The sequence below is a fragment of the Octopus sinensis genome, linkage group LG2 (genome assembly GCF_006345805.1).
Source record: "Octopus sinensis linkage group LG2, ASM634580v1, whole genome shotgun sequence".
Lineage (NCBI taxonomy): Eukaryota > Metazoa > Mollusca > Cephalopoda > Octopoda > Octopodidae > Octopus > Octopus sinensis.
The window spans coordinates 61550558-61569626 of record NC_042998.1 but is presented as its reverse complement, the minus strand read 5'-3'; the positions used below and the strand labels follow the sequence as shown (position 1 = coordinate 61569626).

General features: G+C 37.0%; 1 protein-coding gene across 1 annotated transcript; it reads right to left on the bottom strand.

Annotated features, from left to right (window-relative positions):
• Positions 1-2795: 2795 nt before the first annotated feature.
• Positions 2796-16596, bottom strand: LOC118768034. Its single transcript, XM_036513759.1, has 3 exons — positions 16380-16596; positions 4211-4368; positions 2796-2881 (listed from the first exon to the last, which is right to left on the bottom strand). The coding sequence occupies exons 1-3, from the start codon at positions 16568-16570 to the stop codon at positions 2862-2864; spliced, it is 369 nt and encodes a 122-aa protein (XP_036369652.1). The 5' UTR covers positions 16571-16596; the 3' UTR covers positions 2796-2861.
• Positions 16597-19069: the final 2473 nt, after the last annotated feature.

Below are 19069 nucleotides of genomic sequence, written 5' to 3'. Positions count from 1 at the left end.
ATGAGCAGTGGCTTTATAAAATCAATAGGCCTTTTGCATGCAAATAACCACGAGGATTTTATTTTTGACTGTAAATGTTATATTCTTCATCTGATTTTAATGAAATTTGAAATTTTGGTAAATTTTGAGGTAAGGGAGATGGCAAAGGTTTTAACTTAATTCCAGAGGAATTAGAAGGCAACAAGAGTGAGTCAGCTTTTTTCAGAGACTATTCTATCGATTTTCAAGATATGTTACACGTGATTACAGTTGATGTCCATAAGTTGAATGCGGCATACATCTTAATGAGTACTAGTTGGCAAGGGGAACATAGACGATTTCAATACAAGGTCAGAGGTGGGCTTAACTTCAACACGGAAAACATGAGCAACACCGGATCCAACCGTTTAGTATACATATATATATATTTTGTGTTTGTTTGTTCTCTTTTTTTATTTTTGGATTATATAGATATATATATATATATATATAATATATATATATATTAATCCCAAAATAAAAAAAAGAACAAACACAAAAAACACAACAACGCGAGTACGGTTACAAGTGATGTATTAGCAGACGCTCAGGGAAGGAAAGAAAGATGGTTTAACGTTTCGAACAGACGCTCTTCTTCAGAAACAGAGTAAAGTCCAATAGAAGGGAAGATGGAAGAAGAAAATCATCAACGATTCACACACACACACATATATATATATACACACACACGACTGCATGTATGCATGTATATATGTGGTGCCAAGACGTCTTGCAATCATATATCAATAGTTTGTGAGATTAAATCTGATTCCTTGGCAAAGGTGATATTTTTATAGGTTCCCATGGAATTATTGACCCTTGCTTCACACATACTACTATCGTGCTTGCTACAGTATTGTTATGTCATGTTTTATGTATAATTATCATAAAATATTTTCTCATATGTCAATTATATAACATCTTAAACATTAATAAATCAGGCGTAATTACATCAAAGAATAAATGACACTTACCATAGAAACCTCTCTTGTTACACAACTTTCCAGTGCAACAATTAACGCAAGAAGTTCCACTACTCCATGTCTTACAAGTAAGGGCATTGTTTCTCATAGATTCAACACATTTTCTGTATGTGCCGTAGGATCTTTCTAACTTCCATGTCATACCAGTTATTGAAATTGTATTCTGACATACAGGCTGTAATAATAAATATAAAAGTTATATACTGCTACTGCTGCTGCTTCTGTTGTTATTGCTGCTGTTGCTGCTGCTACTACTACTACTACTACTACTACTACTACTACTAACAATGATTATAAAAATATTGTTTGTTTTATCAGTCACAAAGGCACTAAAGGGCATAAAAACATGAAACTTCCAGAAGTTACAAAGAAAGAAAGTATAACGTTTGCATATACAAAGAGAAGGATGTTATATGATACAGGGAAAGAAGTATTAGGAATTTTAAAGGTACACACATGCACACACACATACAAGTATATACATAGATACACACATATATATATATATACATATACACACACACAGACATATATATATAATATATCATCATCATCATCATCATAGTTTAACGTCTGTTTTCCATGCTGGCATGGGCTGGATGGTTTCACTGAGGGCTGGCAAGCCAGGAGGCTGCACCAGGCTCCAATCTTAACTGGCAATGTTTCTACAGCTGGATGCCCTTCCTAACGCCAACCACTCCGTGAGTGTAGTGGGTGCTTTTTACGTGCCACTAACCCCAGGGGCCAGTCAGGGGATACTGGCATCGGCCGTATACACACACACACTCACACACACATGTATGGCTTTAGTGGTTACGGTGTTGCACTCATGATTGCAAGATTGTGGTTTCAATTCCCATGCCAGGCATTGCATTGTGTTCTTGAGCAAAGCACTTCATTTTACACTGCTCTGCAATCATTTTGTCACCTGACATGTAGCACATGGTGTACATGTACAGGTAATATCGATATGATGGAGGGAATGAGCTTATGTGAACACAGACGTTTGATCACTATAAACAATCATCAGTGTTGTTGTTTGGTAAGAATTTGCCGGACTCTCATACATCGTCTAACGACAAAAGAGTCCATAACAAACATATTTATATATACATAACAAACAAATTAGCTGGTTAGAAAATCTCTATAACAAATAAAAGCATTAGCAATACTGAGAAGTAATGTTTATTGCCACTTAAACATGGCTCTTCCATAGAGATCAACATTACTGCTATTTTTAACCCCAGGAGGACGCCTCTTCCAGCTGGTTATTCAATACAATCTACACCCATTATATATGATGTATATTCCAAACAGGGGAGAGAACCCCCACATTTTTCTAATCACGAGACCACTTGACTATATGGTTTTAACATCTTTGTGGTCATACTCATTGGTGGATACTCGCGCACTAGAAATAGCAGGAGTTCACTCCAGCTAGCAATACATTGAAAACAAAGTCACACATGGTCACTGATCTTGCAACAAGCAAACTAGTTCATTTCCTTATTGCAAGATCAGTGATTATGGGTCGTTTGTTTTTCTATGACTCTTGTGAGGGATATCTTCTTTCTATAAGATGAATTTAGATGATTTACGACTCAAATAATTGTGATGAAAGTATTTTGAAGGAAGATATCATAACATCAACTCATAAGACAATATTTACACAATTTTCAGATATTTATATTTTAGTGACATATAACACAAAAGTAAAAAATAACATCTTAATTTACCTCAGCAACTTGTCACATCAGAATCAGTGCACTTGTTTGTTGAACACATTTGACATTTACCTGGACAACTTGTCACATCAGAATCAGTGCACTTGTTTGTTGAACACATTTGACATTGCAAATTCTATTGAAAAAGTTTGTAGTCTAAAGAATTAAAAAAAATATCAACAGTTAGGAATCAGACATAATAAATATAAGTTAAATTGAATGTGGAGTGATAAGGTATTAACTTTGAGTTTTAATTTAAATACGGCAATATTTTTCAACAATAAACTAACAAATGAACGTAATTAAATGTTTAAATTAGTGTTGTTTACAAGATACAAAATAATGTTTAAATGTTTAAAAAACTATTCATGGTGTGGAGAGAAATATTTCTTTGAATTAACCTCATTGTATTACTGGTTCATGTTTAGTGGGGGTGATTGAACTGCGAAACTGATCTCATCTGAGAGCACAGGGGGCCCAAAACCAAACCCTGTAACTTATATCATCTGATGGGATACGACTGATGCCAAAACAGTATGTTTTCAGTAACAACAATGATAACAATTACAATTCAGTTTTTGCTTTAACACAACACCACAAATATTTGGGATGCTAGTCATTATATTCATCATCATCGTTTAACGTCCACTTTCCATGCTGGCATGTGTTGGACGGTTTGACTGAGGACAGGCTCCAATCTGATCTGGTAAAGTTTCTACAACTGGATGCCCTTCCTAATGACAACCACTCCAAGAGTGCAGTAGTTGCTTTTTACGATCCACTGGCACAGGGGCCAGTAAGGTAGTACTGACATCGGCGACGCTCAATGGTGCTTTTTACATGCCACGGGCACAGGATCCAGTCAGGTGGCACTGGCAATAATCATGCTCAAATGGTGCTTTTTACATGCCACTGGCATGGGAGCCAGTCAGATGGCACTGGCAACAACCACACTCGAATGGTGCTTTTTACGTGCCACTGGCACTAGAATTTAATCTGTATGGGTAGTTTAGAGCAGTCTACAGAAGAACGACTTGCTCAGGGTCGCTTGCTGTGATGTAATGCTGTGTACTCTGGAGTGCAGAACTCTGAGTCAGAAATGATCAGAGAAGCTAAAAAGAGGACAACTGCACAGAAAGCCCACGGGCTTCTGATTCTGCTGTTACAGACCCCCTTTGTAACCATTGAATTAATTGCTAAGATGGGCCTAAAGTCACCTCAGGACTCACAAAGTGCAAAGCTGATAACCTGATGCTCTTCAGCGACATAAAAGATGGACCTGATAATAATAATAATGTATTTCATCGACCCTAAAAATATGAAAGGTCAAGTGCACATCGGCAGGACTTCAATACAGAAATTAAAGGTATGTTGCTAAATATTGCAAATGCTTTTGGTCATTCATCTATTGGTCATATCATTATCCTCCAAAATGAGGCTAGTAATAATAAAGTAACAACGAAAAGAAAGAAAATTTTTAACTACTTTCACATTGCGAATATTGCAATATATCTGTTAATCTGTTTTGGTCATTTAAGCAAGAGCCATAAACATTCATATATCTGCTATATTCTTGCTTCTTATAATCAACAAAAGCTGGCAGATGGCATCCACAGGCCATGTTGTCATTGTGTCTCAGGTCACTGTAATTATAGAGAGAAGATCAACAAAATTTGCATAAGATCAATTGAAAAATCTTTGATTTAATTTGACTCAAGAATCATGTACTTTAGAAATTATATAACAAGTGTGTATGTGTGCGTGCATGGGTGCATGTGAGTGTATGTCATTATTCAGATTTATTTCAAGATTTCTTGCCAATAGAGAAAGAGCAAGTTTCTAACCTAGACCCAAGGCTCCTTCATTGGAATTTCAATGTGTGTGTATGAATGTATGTATGTATGCATGTATGTATGTATATGTGCAGATTTATATGTTTTATTTATTGTATGTCTTCTCATAAATATAGTTGCTTATCTAGACATGCTCATATATATTTAAATGATAAACTTCTGGAAACTTTTACAGATATTTACAGTTCAAGTGATGGACTGGATCTGTAGTCTTCAAATTAGCTTTCTCCTTTCTGATTTTGATTTCTCAGAATTGCTATTTAGGCAGTGTGTTACATATCCCAGTGCCCCAATAATCACAGGTATTACCCTGAACTTGTAATCTGGATAGAGTAACTGCAGATTTCTCAATAGTTCAGCATATGTATATGTGTCATAATTCAGTTTATTTATTCATTCCGTAAGCTCGCAAGGAACGAAGCCAGTATGCTCTGATGGATGTGTAATGTCAGTGTGCATACTCGACAGAATGTAAGTGCCTTGAGAGAAAAGTTGGACCTAAGAACATCAGATGTGGTGTACAAGAGAGACGACTGCGCTGGTATGGTAATGTGGCAAAAATGGATGAGGATAGCTGTGTGAAAAAGTGCCACACCCTAGCGGTAGAGGGAACCCGTGGAAGAGGTAGACCCAGGAAAACCTGGGACGAGGTGGTGAAGCATGACCTTCAAACTTAAGCCTCACCAAGGCAATGACTAGTGAACAAGACCTTTGGAAATATGCAGTGCGTGAAAAGATCTGGCAAGCCAAGTAACTTTCCTTCATTGGACACTAAACTCTGCCTGCGAAGACCTGTTGAGGCAAGTGAAATCGAAATCAAATCAAATTTGCAATTTCGATGACTGGCACCCGTGCCAGTGGAGTGCTAAGAGCACCATCCAAGTGTGATCACTGCCAGAGCAGCTGACTGGCTTCTGTGCTGGTGGCACGTAAAAAGCACCATTCAAGCGTGATCGTTACTAGCGTTGCCTTACTGGCACTTGTGCCTGTAGCACGTGAAAAAATATTCAAATGAGCTCGTTGCCAGTGCCGCTAGACTGGCTCCTGTGCAGGTGGCAGGTAAAAAAATCACCCCTTGAGCGTGGCCGTTGCCAGTACTGCCTGACTGGCCCTCGTATCGGTGGCACGTTAAAGCACACACTACACTCTCGGAGTCGTTGGCGTTAGGAAGGAGATCCAGCTCTAGAAACTCTGCTAGGTCAGATTGAAGCCTGGTGCAGCCATCTGGTTCGCCAGACCTCAGTCAAATCAACCAACCCATCCTAGCATGGAAAGCGGACATTAACCGATGATGATGATGAAGATTATTATTATTATTATTATAATTATTATTATTATTATCATTATTATTATTATTACCATCATCATAATCATCATTATTATTGTTTTACGTCTCAGAATGTTTGGTCTTGTTGTTTCTGGTAGATTCTGTCAGAGCAGGCAGCAGTCTGCTGTTAGAGATCTCACAGAGTCTCTTTCCACACATTATAAGCTTTGATACTTGGTTGTTGATTATCAGGGGACACATTCAGCATCCAAGTACCAATCTCAAAATCCTAGCTTTTCCCCAGCAGAGCAGTGTTTTGGGTTTGCTCTGCTCTCATGTCACTTCCAATTTCTCTGACATATTTCTTGAACTTGGTTGTTAGTGCTTTGAGTGACCCTACAACTGGAAAGAGAGACACTCTCCTTATAGTCTCCACATTCTTGCAATTTCATCTTCTGGTAGTCAGTACTTATCAAATTTTTCTAGTTCTTTGTCACTTATGCTTTCATTTCCAGGTATTGCAATATCTATGATCTTGGTTTACTTTTTTCCTTATCTACCACAACAATATCTGGTCTCTGAGCCTTGATTAGGGACTCACATTGGATTGTAAAATCCTACAGTGTCTTATGTTCTTTGTTCTCCGTGCCACTTTCTGGTTCATGTTCATACCATTCCTGTGTTCTGTTCAAGCCGTACTTTTCACATAGCCTCCAGTGGATGAACTCAGCCATGTTATCGTGCCTCCTTTTGAAGTGTTTTTAGGCCAGCTTGCTACTCTCACTCTCAATATCTCAGATTGTTTCATTTCTCCTGCAACACATCCTACAAAGGAGTGATTCACTACTCTTATCTATTTGGAACTTTGTGCAGTTAGTTCTCAGAGCTTGTTCCTGTGCACTGCATATCAATGCCTCAGTGCATCCTTTCAGATAACTTTTTCTTAGCCATCTCCAAGTGTTGATCTTGTCTTCTCTTTCAATTTCTCTGAGGTATTGCCCTTGCAGTGGTTTCATTTTCCAGTTGTTTATTCTTTCTTCTTCATCTTTTTTCTTAAATCTTTGTGGGTGGAGTATTATTTTCATCATCATCATCATCATCATCATTATTATTATTGAGTGAGAGAGCAGGTAAAATATACAAAGCCCAGTAATACCCATCAGATAAGAGTATACCAGGCACATACATCACAACCATATGTGCGCATCATAGTGATTACATATCAAGATAAACAGCGCATGACCTTGCTGGTGGGGCCCAGTTAGAATTTTCTTCAAATTGAGTAGCCCATCCCACTCAAAAGGTCCCTGAATAAGGGTTGTTTAAGGATGTTGAAACACCCATGATTCCAGAGGTGAATTATTCAAACCCCCAATAATTCCTCTCAACTGGCTATGACGTTCCTCCAGTACTTCTGCTTGTGATCAGAGATGCACATACCGTCAGCCACTTAGGGACATGCTGAACTGCTTAAGGTCAAACAAACGACAAGCAAATCTGTGGTATTGAGCAGAATATTATTATTATTATTTAAAACAGTTTGATTCGGTCCCATGCAACTAAATGTTTTGTAAGTGTCTTACACAAACGTAACTCATTAGACTCTGTTAATTGCATGGGGGAATACAAGAATTCCGAGATGGGTACTGGAAAATAGGCTGCCATTGATCAAGACGAGTCACATGGTGTCGTCAGAAGTGAGATCAACATTTTGGTAACATCAGATGCCAGTGACATGTAAAAGACACCCACTACACTCTTGGATTGTTTGACATAAGGGAGAAACCAAGTCAAAATCAGGCTGGAGCCTGGTGCAACACTTAAAATACTATTGTGGATCCTCAATTTACTATTTTGTTGCGTCATGCTCCATAAAATTCTTACATATGGACCCCTTGGAGAACCACTGGTCTAACCTATGCCAGCATGGAAAACGGACGCTAAATGATGATGATGTCTGCAACATGTAGACCTCAGTATTATTGAAATCAGAGGATTATATCAATTTTTAAAATAATTTTCATATATTTTATGTATATATTTAAAATAATATTTTAAAATCTTATCTAGAATTTCAATGTTAATATTCCAATGTTTGTAATGTTTGATTTTTAATCTTTCAATATTTAAAAATATTTAATTTTTTGAATTATAAATTTTTCGTGTATGATTTTTAACTTTGCCATTAGATTATTTTGTTCGAAAGTTTTTATTTTTAATTTAAGGCGTTACTTTCGATTTTATAATTCTTAAATTTTTATCTTAACTTGACAACCTTTACGCATTCATAACAATTTTTAACAATAATCTCATAATTAAGTCTAGCCGAGTTGTTCCCCCTGAATAGATAATCGCTTTGGTTACATATTTGGATAATATTAGCAGCTTTCTTCTCTCACTATCGTTGATGAACGGTGACACATCCGTTGATTACCCATTGGAAATCGGTCCATATCCGTGGCTGCTGAGTTCTCTATGTTTGTATTTAATATTGGTTTCAAATATTGGTTTCAGCAGAGTAGGTAAATCGATTACATCAACTTTAGTACTCGACTGCTACTTATTTTATCGATACCGAAACGATTAAAGGCAAAATCGACCTCGACAGAATTTGAACTCAGAACATAAAGACCGATGAAATATCGCTAAATATTTTGTCCGGCGTGCTAATGATTGTGCCAGCTTGTTGCTTTATGTATTTTTGAGTTCAAATTCCGCCGAGTTTGACTTCACCTGTTTTCTTTTCGGGGTCGATAAGATAAGTACCAGTTGAGCACTGGGGTCGATGTTATCGGATTATTCTCTCCCCCGATATTGCTAGCCTAGTGCCAAAATTTGAAATCAATATTACATATGTATGGAGGTGGCGAGCTAGCAGATTCGTTAGCATGCCGGGTGAAATGCATAGCGGCATTTCGTCCGTCATTACGTTCAGAGATTTGGTTCTGCCGGCATCGACTTTGCCTTTCATCCTTTTGAGGTCGACGAAACAAGTATCAGTTAAACACGGGTCGATGTAATCGACTTACCCCCTCTCCCGAAATTGCTGGCCTTGTGCCAACATTTGAAATCAATACTCCGTGTGTGTAATAAAGTGTTTCCCTGAAGAACCGTTGTATATTTTCATCCAAATCCATTGAGATCAAGGTTGACCCGCTTAGACCTGCCCTGTTTGCTCTAATTATTGATGATATTACCTTGATGGACGTTGACCTAAACTTGAATATATAGTATCTTCATGATGCTTGCTTGTGGGTGGTGGTGTGCTTCTGACAAGGTCCTTGCAACTGCCAAGACGATGATTGAGTAACTTGATCGTAGAGGCCCTAGCGCTAACAGTCCTAAATGCGAGCTGGCTCCTCGTCCATCCAACTCCACATCAGCAGACTGTAAACCTGTTTACAGACTCCTCCTCCACTACCACGGTTCCTCCTTCATCGGCGTGGTGCCCTCTTGGAGCCCCAATTACTGACAGAGCTTTCGATCCAAGATGGTTAACCATCTTGAGCAACTTTTTAAAAACCTTGAAATAACTGAGCTCCACCGAGGTTTTTTGGTACTTAGGAATTACTTGTCAATTCCTAAGTTATTGCAGGCAACGCTGTTTGAAACAGTTCGTAGCAGGCAAAATATTCGTTGGGAATCAACCAGGCATACGATTCGTTATCTTTCCTTTGCTAAGTCGCTTTGGTATTCTACTCCTAGTGGTTGTCTGAAAGTATTTTTGTAGTTTGAATTCTTCTTTTTTTCACTGTCAATCATGTGGTAACATGACAAGAATTTTCAGAACCTTTTTAACTTTTACCTGCAATCCCAGATTCTTTGATTGGACGTTTTATACTCAGAGTATCAATTCGTTTGTTACGCATCTGCATAAAACCTTGGATACGAAATTGTTCACGCACTGACACAAGTGTTTGTTTTTACTTACTGCAACAGAGGTATAATTACAGCCATTGGATTAATGACTCTGTCTAGTCATTATGGTGTTAATATCTTCATTAGCGACTTCCCTCGTTAAAGTATTTTTCCAGAGTGATCCCTCTTATGGATTCTCATCGTTTCTCCAGTGCTTGGATGACCGAATCTTCAGGAAACTCGAATGCTTGGTCAAAGTCAAACTCTTTTCAGAGTCTCGCGACCAAACTGCTTTGCCCAAATGGTTTGGAGGTCTAAGTCTGCACAAGTGCTCGTCTCTGTCTTTTCCCTATTTTCTTTCCGCCATCTACACTTGCTCCGCTTGGGTAGGCAACATCTTCTCCCCTCTAACAGGGTTCCAACAAAGAAGTGATGAATCTCTGTTACAGTGGAGAGAGCTGAGTTTGTCAGTTCCTGTTACAGTGGAGGATAGATAGAAGCAGAGAATATGGGACAATCAGGTACTACTTTCAACTCTCTCTTCAATCAATCTCACCAATTTTCAAGGTGTTGCCTACTTTCTGCTAGTGCAAAATTCTCAGGGGACTGGACTGATGCTCTGCCTGTGGCCAATATTGGTGGTCTACTCAGTCAAAATGAGCTCTGCATCTCCATCGCACTCAGAGTTGGAACCAGCATCTGTGGGAAATTGAAATGTCACTTTGGTAGGCCCCTCAACTCCACAGGTCATCATGGTTTGTCTTGCCACCTAAATGCTGGTTGTTTCACTCATCACACAGAGATAAACTTAATCATTAAGCGGGCTCAGGCTCGGGTTAGTAGCCCCTCAGTTCTAGAACCGGCGGAATTATGCAGAAGTGATAGAAAGAGTTGGTTTTACCCTCTGTCCCTGGGTAAGAGGTCAGTGCCTCATCTGGGATGCCATAGTCTGTGAATCCTTTGTTCCCTCCCACATCCTGGATGTAGCCGAACAGAACAAAATCCTTAAGTATTGGGACCTTTCAGTGAACTATCTCTTCCAGCCTGTGATGTTTGAGACATTTGGAGGGACTAGGCTGCTAATGGTGAAATTCTTGTCATCATTAGCAACTCACCTTACCTAGGTGCTAGGTGATGTCCGGGAGGGTACTTGGCTGTTCCAATGTTTTATCCTCGCCATTGCCCATGGTAATGCTGTGAGCATGTTTGCTTGCTCCAGTAAGTTCCGTCCAACCTTGTGATGAGGCACTTGATGTTGCATTGGTGGTTTTTTTTACCCTTTTTGCTCTTTGTTTTCCTTTTTTCTCTTTCTTTTTCTTTCCTTATTCCGCTTTTTCCATTTTTATTTTTGGATATTGGATAAACAGATCTGTATACACCAACATTATATATATGTTACACATAACAGATTTTAATATTTTATAACTATTAAATACTCTTTTCTACTCAAGGCACAAGACCCGAAATTTTGGGGGAGGGCGCCAGTCGATTAGATCAACCCCAGTACTCAAATGGTACTTAATTTATCGACCCCGAAAGGATGAAAGGCAAAGTCGACCTTGGCAGAATTTGAACTCAGAACGTAAAGACAGACGAAATACCTATTTCTTTATTACCATCAAGGGGCTAAACATTGAGTGGACAAACAAGGACAGACATAGGTATTAAGTCGATTACATTGACCCCAGTGCGTAACTGGTACTTGATTTATCGACCCCAAAAGGATGAAAGGCAAAGTCGACTCGGCGGAACTTGAACTCAGAACGCAGCGGCAGACGAAATGCCCCTAAGCAGTACGCCCGGCGTGCTAACATTTCTGCCAGCTCGCCGCCTTTATTAATAAATATTGAGATACAAACATTATTTATCAATAAATATTGAGATGCAAATAGGTATAATGGGGAACTATTGGTATAAACTGTACGTTGTGTTTATCTTGTCTTCACACACACACACACACATCTGCAGCAATTGCAACGAAGTGGTCTCATTGTCGCCATTGAGAACAATGATTTTCGTGATAGTAATCTGTCATACAATATTTATTGCTACTACGAAAACAGATATTATTGTTCACCTAGTTGACTTTCCGTGCGTTTATATATCTCGTGTTGTATTTCGCTTGGTATGTCAGAAATGTATTTATACCTCAGTCTGTGAGAAATAATTTTTCAAGTTTAAAGAAAATTTTAATATCCTTTGTGCAACACCCAGGCGGGATTTATGTATTTCATAGTGTACGATTATACTGTAGCAACTGCTGCTTATTTCCCTTGATAATCATGAGGGTGAGTCTAAAAGTAATGCCATTTTGTTTAGGACAGGTATAATTACCAACACTGGAACGTGTATCATACATCAAAACGAAGCTGGTCCTCTGGAATAATGTTTGCCTCTCAAACCCTCTTTCATGGGGCCAAAGAGATGATAGTCCAGTGACGAGGAAGTGAAAACTGTAGTGAAGAAGTGGCTCTAAGAACAGTCAAAAGAATTTTACGGGGCAAGGATACATGCTCTCATTCGAAGGTGGAACATTGCTATTGAGAGAAACGCTGACTATGTTGAGAAGTAGAGATGTGATCCACAGAGGACCAAATTCATTTTGATATATGATACATATTTCAGTGTTGGTAATTATACCTGTCCTAAACAAAATGGCATTACTTTTTGACTCACCCTTGTACGTGACTAGCTTGTCTTTAGTCAGTTTATTTTGCTGTGGTGCTTTCTTGAGTCATAGCAAAGGCAGTGCCAATATCTTTTCCCAGTCTAATACATTGTAGCATGCAGTTAAAAATATATCAGTTGCTGTCAGGACTCTGACAAGAAATAACTTTGAGAACGAACCTTCTTCATCACTGATTGGAACAACTCACTTTTTATTCAGACATACAAGTCAATTTTCTTATTATTTTCATTCTCTAGGCAGTGATCTGGCAGAAATCTTAGCACGCTGGGCCAAATGCTTGGTGGTATTTCGTCTGCTGTTACGTTCTGAGATCAAATTCCACCGAGGTTGACTTTGCCTTTCATCCTTTCGGGGTCGATAAATTAAGTACCAGTTATGCACTGGAGGCGATATAATCGACTTAATCCGTTTGTCTGTCCTTGCTTGTCTTCTTTGTGTTTAGCCCCTTGTGGGTAGTAAAGAAATAGGTATTTTGTCTGTCTCTATGTTCTGAGTTTAAATCCCGCCAAGGTCAATTTTGCCTTTTATCCTTTAATCTAATCGACTAGCCCCTTCCCCCAAAATTTCGGGCCTTGTGCCTAGAGTTGAAAAGATTATTTTCCGTCTTTAAACTTGTAGTTCACATCTTACAATGAATTGAAATGTCATACAAACTTTTCCTCATAGAGAAAAAGGAGGTAAAAAACAAACAAATTTTTAACGCCTTCTCTGAGGAACAGTCAATAAACCATGAAACTGTCAGGTAGGAGGTCCCCTTCTTTATGGTGTACATTAGTATCAAGAAGGAATATGTTTACATTGTCATTCATATTCAACCCACAATGAGCCTTTATAACGCTTTCATTTATCTAAAAATTACACATGCATGCATATCAGAAGCTATTAAATATATATGAGAATCCATTTCTCAGAAAAATGTTAGTTAATTAACACAGTTAAATGAATCATCTATATCAGGGTTTGCAACGTGGGCAGTACTGTGCCCAAGGGGGCACTGGGTATGTTGAAAGGGGCATTAGGCTTTAGCAGGCGGTGAGATAACATAATTAACACAATAAATTTTACCTTTAGTAATAATTATATTCTACATAATAAAACTAGTAATGGTTATAAAAAAATGTGAGATAAGTATATATCATAGCTAAAGGTAAGTATATATATCATAGCTAAAGATAAGTATATATCATAGCTAAAGACAAGTATATATCATAGCTAAAGACAAGTATATCATAGCTAAAGATAAGTATATATGATAGCTAAAGATAAGTATATGTCATAGATAAAGATAATTACATATCATAGCTAAAGATAAGTATATATCATAGATAAAGACAAGTATATATCATAGCTAAAGATCAGTATATGTCATAGCTAAAGATAAGTATATATGATAGCATAAATAAAGATGATTATGTATCATAGCTAAAGATAAGTATATATATCGTAGCTAAAGATAAGTATATATGATAGATAAAGATAAGTATATATATCATAGCTAAAGATAAGTATATATCATAGCTAAAGACAAGTATATATAGCAGTCTTGCTTGTTTTTTTGTTTTTTTTATATTATGATCTCCATTATATTTTCTTTAGTGATATAATTATATGCAACTGTTGGATATGTTACTATTTAAAAAATTTAGAATGAGCAGAAAAAGGAAGTACTTCAGTGAATATTTGAAATAGGGATTTATTCCATTTACAAATAATGAGCAAGTGTTGTTATGTTTATAATGTGAAAAAATTGTTCTCAAATGAAGCAAGAAAGTCTTAGAGAATGATCAAACATTTACAAAACAAAATGCATCCAGAAGAAGCTGGAAAAGATGAGGAATATTCTCACCAAATGAAAAATGATTTTAAAAACCTTCTCATTCTCAAAGGGTTGTTTACCAAACAAACAAGTCATTATTTTATGACATAATAATGTTATATATATATTCTACCAACATGATATAAATAAATATTTTTCAAAAATATATTTCTCCTGTTGTCTAAACTGTTAAAACATTGCAGCTGAACTTAATCAAGATAAAATTTTTTTTAAAATCTAAGCCTATTTCTTGAAACTAAAATTTCAGAACAGAGGACAAGGATTGTAAAAAATTCCTTTGCTAGGTTATCATAAATGCCTAATGAAAAATCCAAAGTATTTTCTTGAATAAAGTCCAGCTCTTTTTTAAATAGGGAACAGAGCTTTACATTACATTTATTAATCTATGGATTCTGACAGCCATAAAGGATTCCCTTTTATATTCTTTTAATCAGGAGGACATTGTCCATGACCCTTTAGAGGACCTCCAAGTCTAGTGGGAAAAATAGAGAGGGCTTCTTAAACTGGAGGCCTGACTCGAATGCTTACAACAGAGTGGATTCTACTAAAGAGGCCCAAATTGTCATAAGGTGATGTTAAACCGAGGGGCATTTAGTTCGTCACTTAAGTAGGTTAAGGTGGGATTTGAACTCAGAAGGCAGAGAGTTTTAACAAATATTGAAAGCACATGGAATCCAACATTGTTACATATCTACAAATCCACTGCTCTAGATGGATATTTTATTTACTGACCCCTAAATACTGAAAAGTAAAGTTAAATTCTGTGGTATTTGTAGTCAGAGAGCCAAGCATCAGAACAGATATTGCGAGCTTTCATGCGACATTAACTGTCTGAAGATTCTACCAATTTTTGCCTAAATTATTAACTAAACTCTGAAAATACAAGACCTATTGAATAAAATATTGACTTAGGTTTATGAGATTTAGTTAACGTCATAATTCAAACCTGGTCTTGTATTATATATGGATTTCTCATTTCATCAGAAATGTCCCAAATTTGTCGAGAAGTGGGTTTGGTCAATTGAGTTATTTCATTGTATTATTCAAATATTTGCTTTAAACCAAAAGTTTAAAGTCATTAATACGATGTTTGCCATTTACTCTCTCTTTTACTTGTTTCAGTCATTTGACTGCTGCGGCCATGCTGGAGCACTGCCTTTAGTCGAGCAAATCGACCCCAGGACTTATTCTTTGTAAGCCCAGTACTTATTCTATCGGTCTCTTTTGCCGAACCGCTAAGTAACGGGGACATAAACACACCCGCATCGGTTGTCAAGCAATGCTAGGGGGACAAACACAGACACACAAACATACACATACACATATATATATACATATATACGACAGGCTTCTTTCAGTTTCCGTCTACCAAATCCACTCACAAGGCATTGGTTGGCCCGGGGCTATAGCAGAAGACATTTGCCCAAGATGCCACACAGTGGGACTGAACCCTGAACCATGTGGTTGGTTAGCAAGCTACTTACCACACAGCCACTCCTGCAAAATTATCCCTAGGAATAGATTAGATATTATGATTGGCTGAAGATATATTAGATAATTAATATATTTTATTTTATCATATATTTCAAGAAGCTTATCCCACCAAGACTGCCATCCTTCCTTTATAAATTTATGAATCTGGCAATTCAAGAGGGTCTTGTTATTATCTGAAGTTTAACCAGTCTGACAGTATCATTTTTAATGTAAAATAATACAAACACTCAATAAATAAATACCATTTTGTGACTAGATTAAATGGAATTATATCACTAGCTGTAAAAATCTTCAACTAATTGAAGAAATCATATAATCTCTGATACATGCAACATATTTTGTGATACCAGAATTTCCATATATTTGCTTCCCTGAATATGCCATAAAGAGTTTTCATGTGATCAGACTAATATCGTCAAAGTTTAGATATTAGTCTGATTCCACATTTGTTGGCAATACTGTAAAGGTATAGATTCAATAGAAGTTGAAAGGAATTGAGAAACAGTCTACTTCATGGTATTTTACATATTGATCCAATTTACTCCAATCATAACATTGTAGCTGTTAGATCAAGGCCATAAGAAATCAGCTGAGAACATAATCAATGAGGATTTAAAATACTGGATGTGGAAAATATGTAAAAATTGGCTACTTACAAAGATATGACATTTAGGGGAATCATTTGGGGGACTGAAATCAGTCCTCGATTTTGACAATTTACTCTCATTGGAAATCCATTGCAACTACATGTTTTGCAGATGGTTGAAACAGCATGACTCTCTAATAGAAACCTCGTATACAGTATCAACACAAAAGTCAGCCTAAATGGTATGATTTGACTGAGCATATTTCCAGATGTAGATTAATCTGTAAAAGAAGAAAATACAAAATATCAGCAACTTCAGCCACATACACGTACACATAAACATGTACACACACACACACAAAACAGGACTTTAAACATACATACATGCAGAGAAACACAAACACACATAAACATGTATTCATTCACATTTCCGGCTCTACGTAGACAACGGTGGACAAGTGTGGTCACCATTTATGACATGCGCTTTCCCGCAGCTCATCTCCATGACCGAATTGCAGTTGTGGATAAAAAAGAAGCCGAGGAATGGCGAATGGCACTGCAAGTGTCGTGTTGCTCTGGAGCAATTATGCCATCCCAGGTCGACCTTGAGTGACTTAAACACAACCAAAGCATTCTATAGGGGATTAGTGGAGGGGTGGTACAATGATGATCTCAGGACAAACTTGGGTGTCTGTGAGGAATACCTGACCCGCTTGTTTAAGACGACTTTCGGGCTGGGAGCTATGGACAACTACCAGAGATCCCTGGCCTGGCAGTGCTATCAAGAAGCACTACCTGTTCAGGATAAGCTCTACAAGCACGGCTCGAGAAACACGGGGCCGACCTGCCCGAGATGCAGTTGGGGTGACGAAACCATTCTGCACACATTCGTGCAGTGTCCAACCATTTCCGACCTGTGGGCTTATGTTGAACGACTGCTGTCACATGTGGGATGGGTCAGTTTATCAACTGAGCCTATCATCAATATTGTCGTGACACCTTCAAACAGGATGGAAGAGCTATTTTCATTGTATGTGTGGCTATGGCAAAAGAATGTATCTGGTGGATGTGTCTGAAAGGATTAGAGACAAACTCTTTTCTCTCTGGTCAATCTCTCGTCAACTTCTTCAAGTATCATTTGAAAAGGAAGGTAAGAGTAGAGAGGCAAGTTTTGTCTGGCGAATGTTTAAAAAAAAAGATGTGTGAATGTAGCAAGGATGGCTCGTGTAAATGATGAAGCCACCTTGAGCATGATTCTATGAACTGGAAAAAAACAAAAAATTTAAAACAGAATTACTTGTAAATAAATGTGTTAATATGTGACATTATCGCCCGAAGTTACCATGATCTTTTTGTAGGTTTTGCTTTCCACAGATAAACCTCCCCATTTTTTTTGGAACTTTTTGCATTACTTTATATATCCCAAATGATTTCAATCCCTATTGATCATTGTCCCTAATTTTGTTTTTCATTTTCTTTTGTTTTCACCTCCTTGAAAAGAAAATCTCTACATTGTATCTGTCATTGTATCTATGTTCAGCTCTGTGTGGCCAATAAAGAAAGTTATCTATCTATCTATCTATCTATCTATCTATCTATCTATCTATCTATCTATCTATCTATCTATCTATCTATCATCTCTCTCTCTCTCTCTCTATAAATATATATATATATATATATATATATATATATATATATATATATTGTATGGTTGGCGTGGTTGGCGTTAGGAAGGGCATCCAGCCGTAGAAACACTGCCAGATTTGACTGGGCCTGATGAAGCCTTCTGGCTTCACAGACCCCAGTAGAACCGTCCAACCCATGCTAGCATGGAAAACGGACGCTAAACGATGATGATGATGAGGATATATATATATATATGTATATTTATGTATATATAGGTATATATGTATATATATATATATATATGTATATTTATGTATATATAGGTATATATATCAATATCAATAATACAGTGATTGTTTCTTGTCAGGAACAAAATGATTAATAGGACTGCTATAGAAGTGCTCTATTGAAAGAGACAAAAATATCAAACTAAAATTATTGAACAAACAAATGCAAGGTCATCCACATATCATTTCATAATTCGAACATTTAATCATAGAATATACATATAAACATCCTGCAAGATGGAACATAATTCATCTGTATAAGCAGACAAGCATATAATAATAATAAGGTGCGACAAAAAAAATTTTTTTCTTCATCAAAATTTAGAGTTAATATTTTAGCGATTCAGAAAAAATACATTTTTTAAAAAGACATAGAAAGTAAAAATATAATATGAGTAATATATAAAAATATATAGGTATATAAAAATATATAAAATATATATATATATATACATTTTACCCTCAATTGTTGAAATTATAACTCATTTCTCTCTGTTTAATGCTTCGGTTTTCACCGATAAAATTATGGTGTTTGCTAGATTAGACCACGTGGGTGGAAAGGGGAGGGCAGAAATTATTCGCTTGCATATTTTGAATTTGTTGGCACTGATAGTCTGAACAGATCTTCTGAGGTGAAAAGTCGCCAAAAGGGTATGCTCCTACTTTCAGTGTTTGCAAATCCGAATTAAGGAATTTTGGGCTGACGAAAGAAATGTCGAATTGTATTTGGCTGATCTAGAAACGTACATTCTCAAATAACCTTTGCATTTGTGATTTTTTAATGTTTTTACCCCCATACCTTCGAGGGCTATTCTGAGTAAGCACTATCTGAGAGAAATTTTCTTTA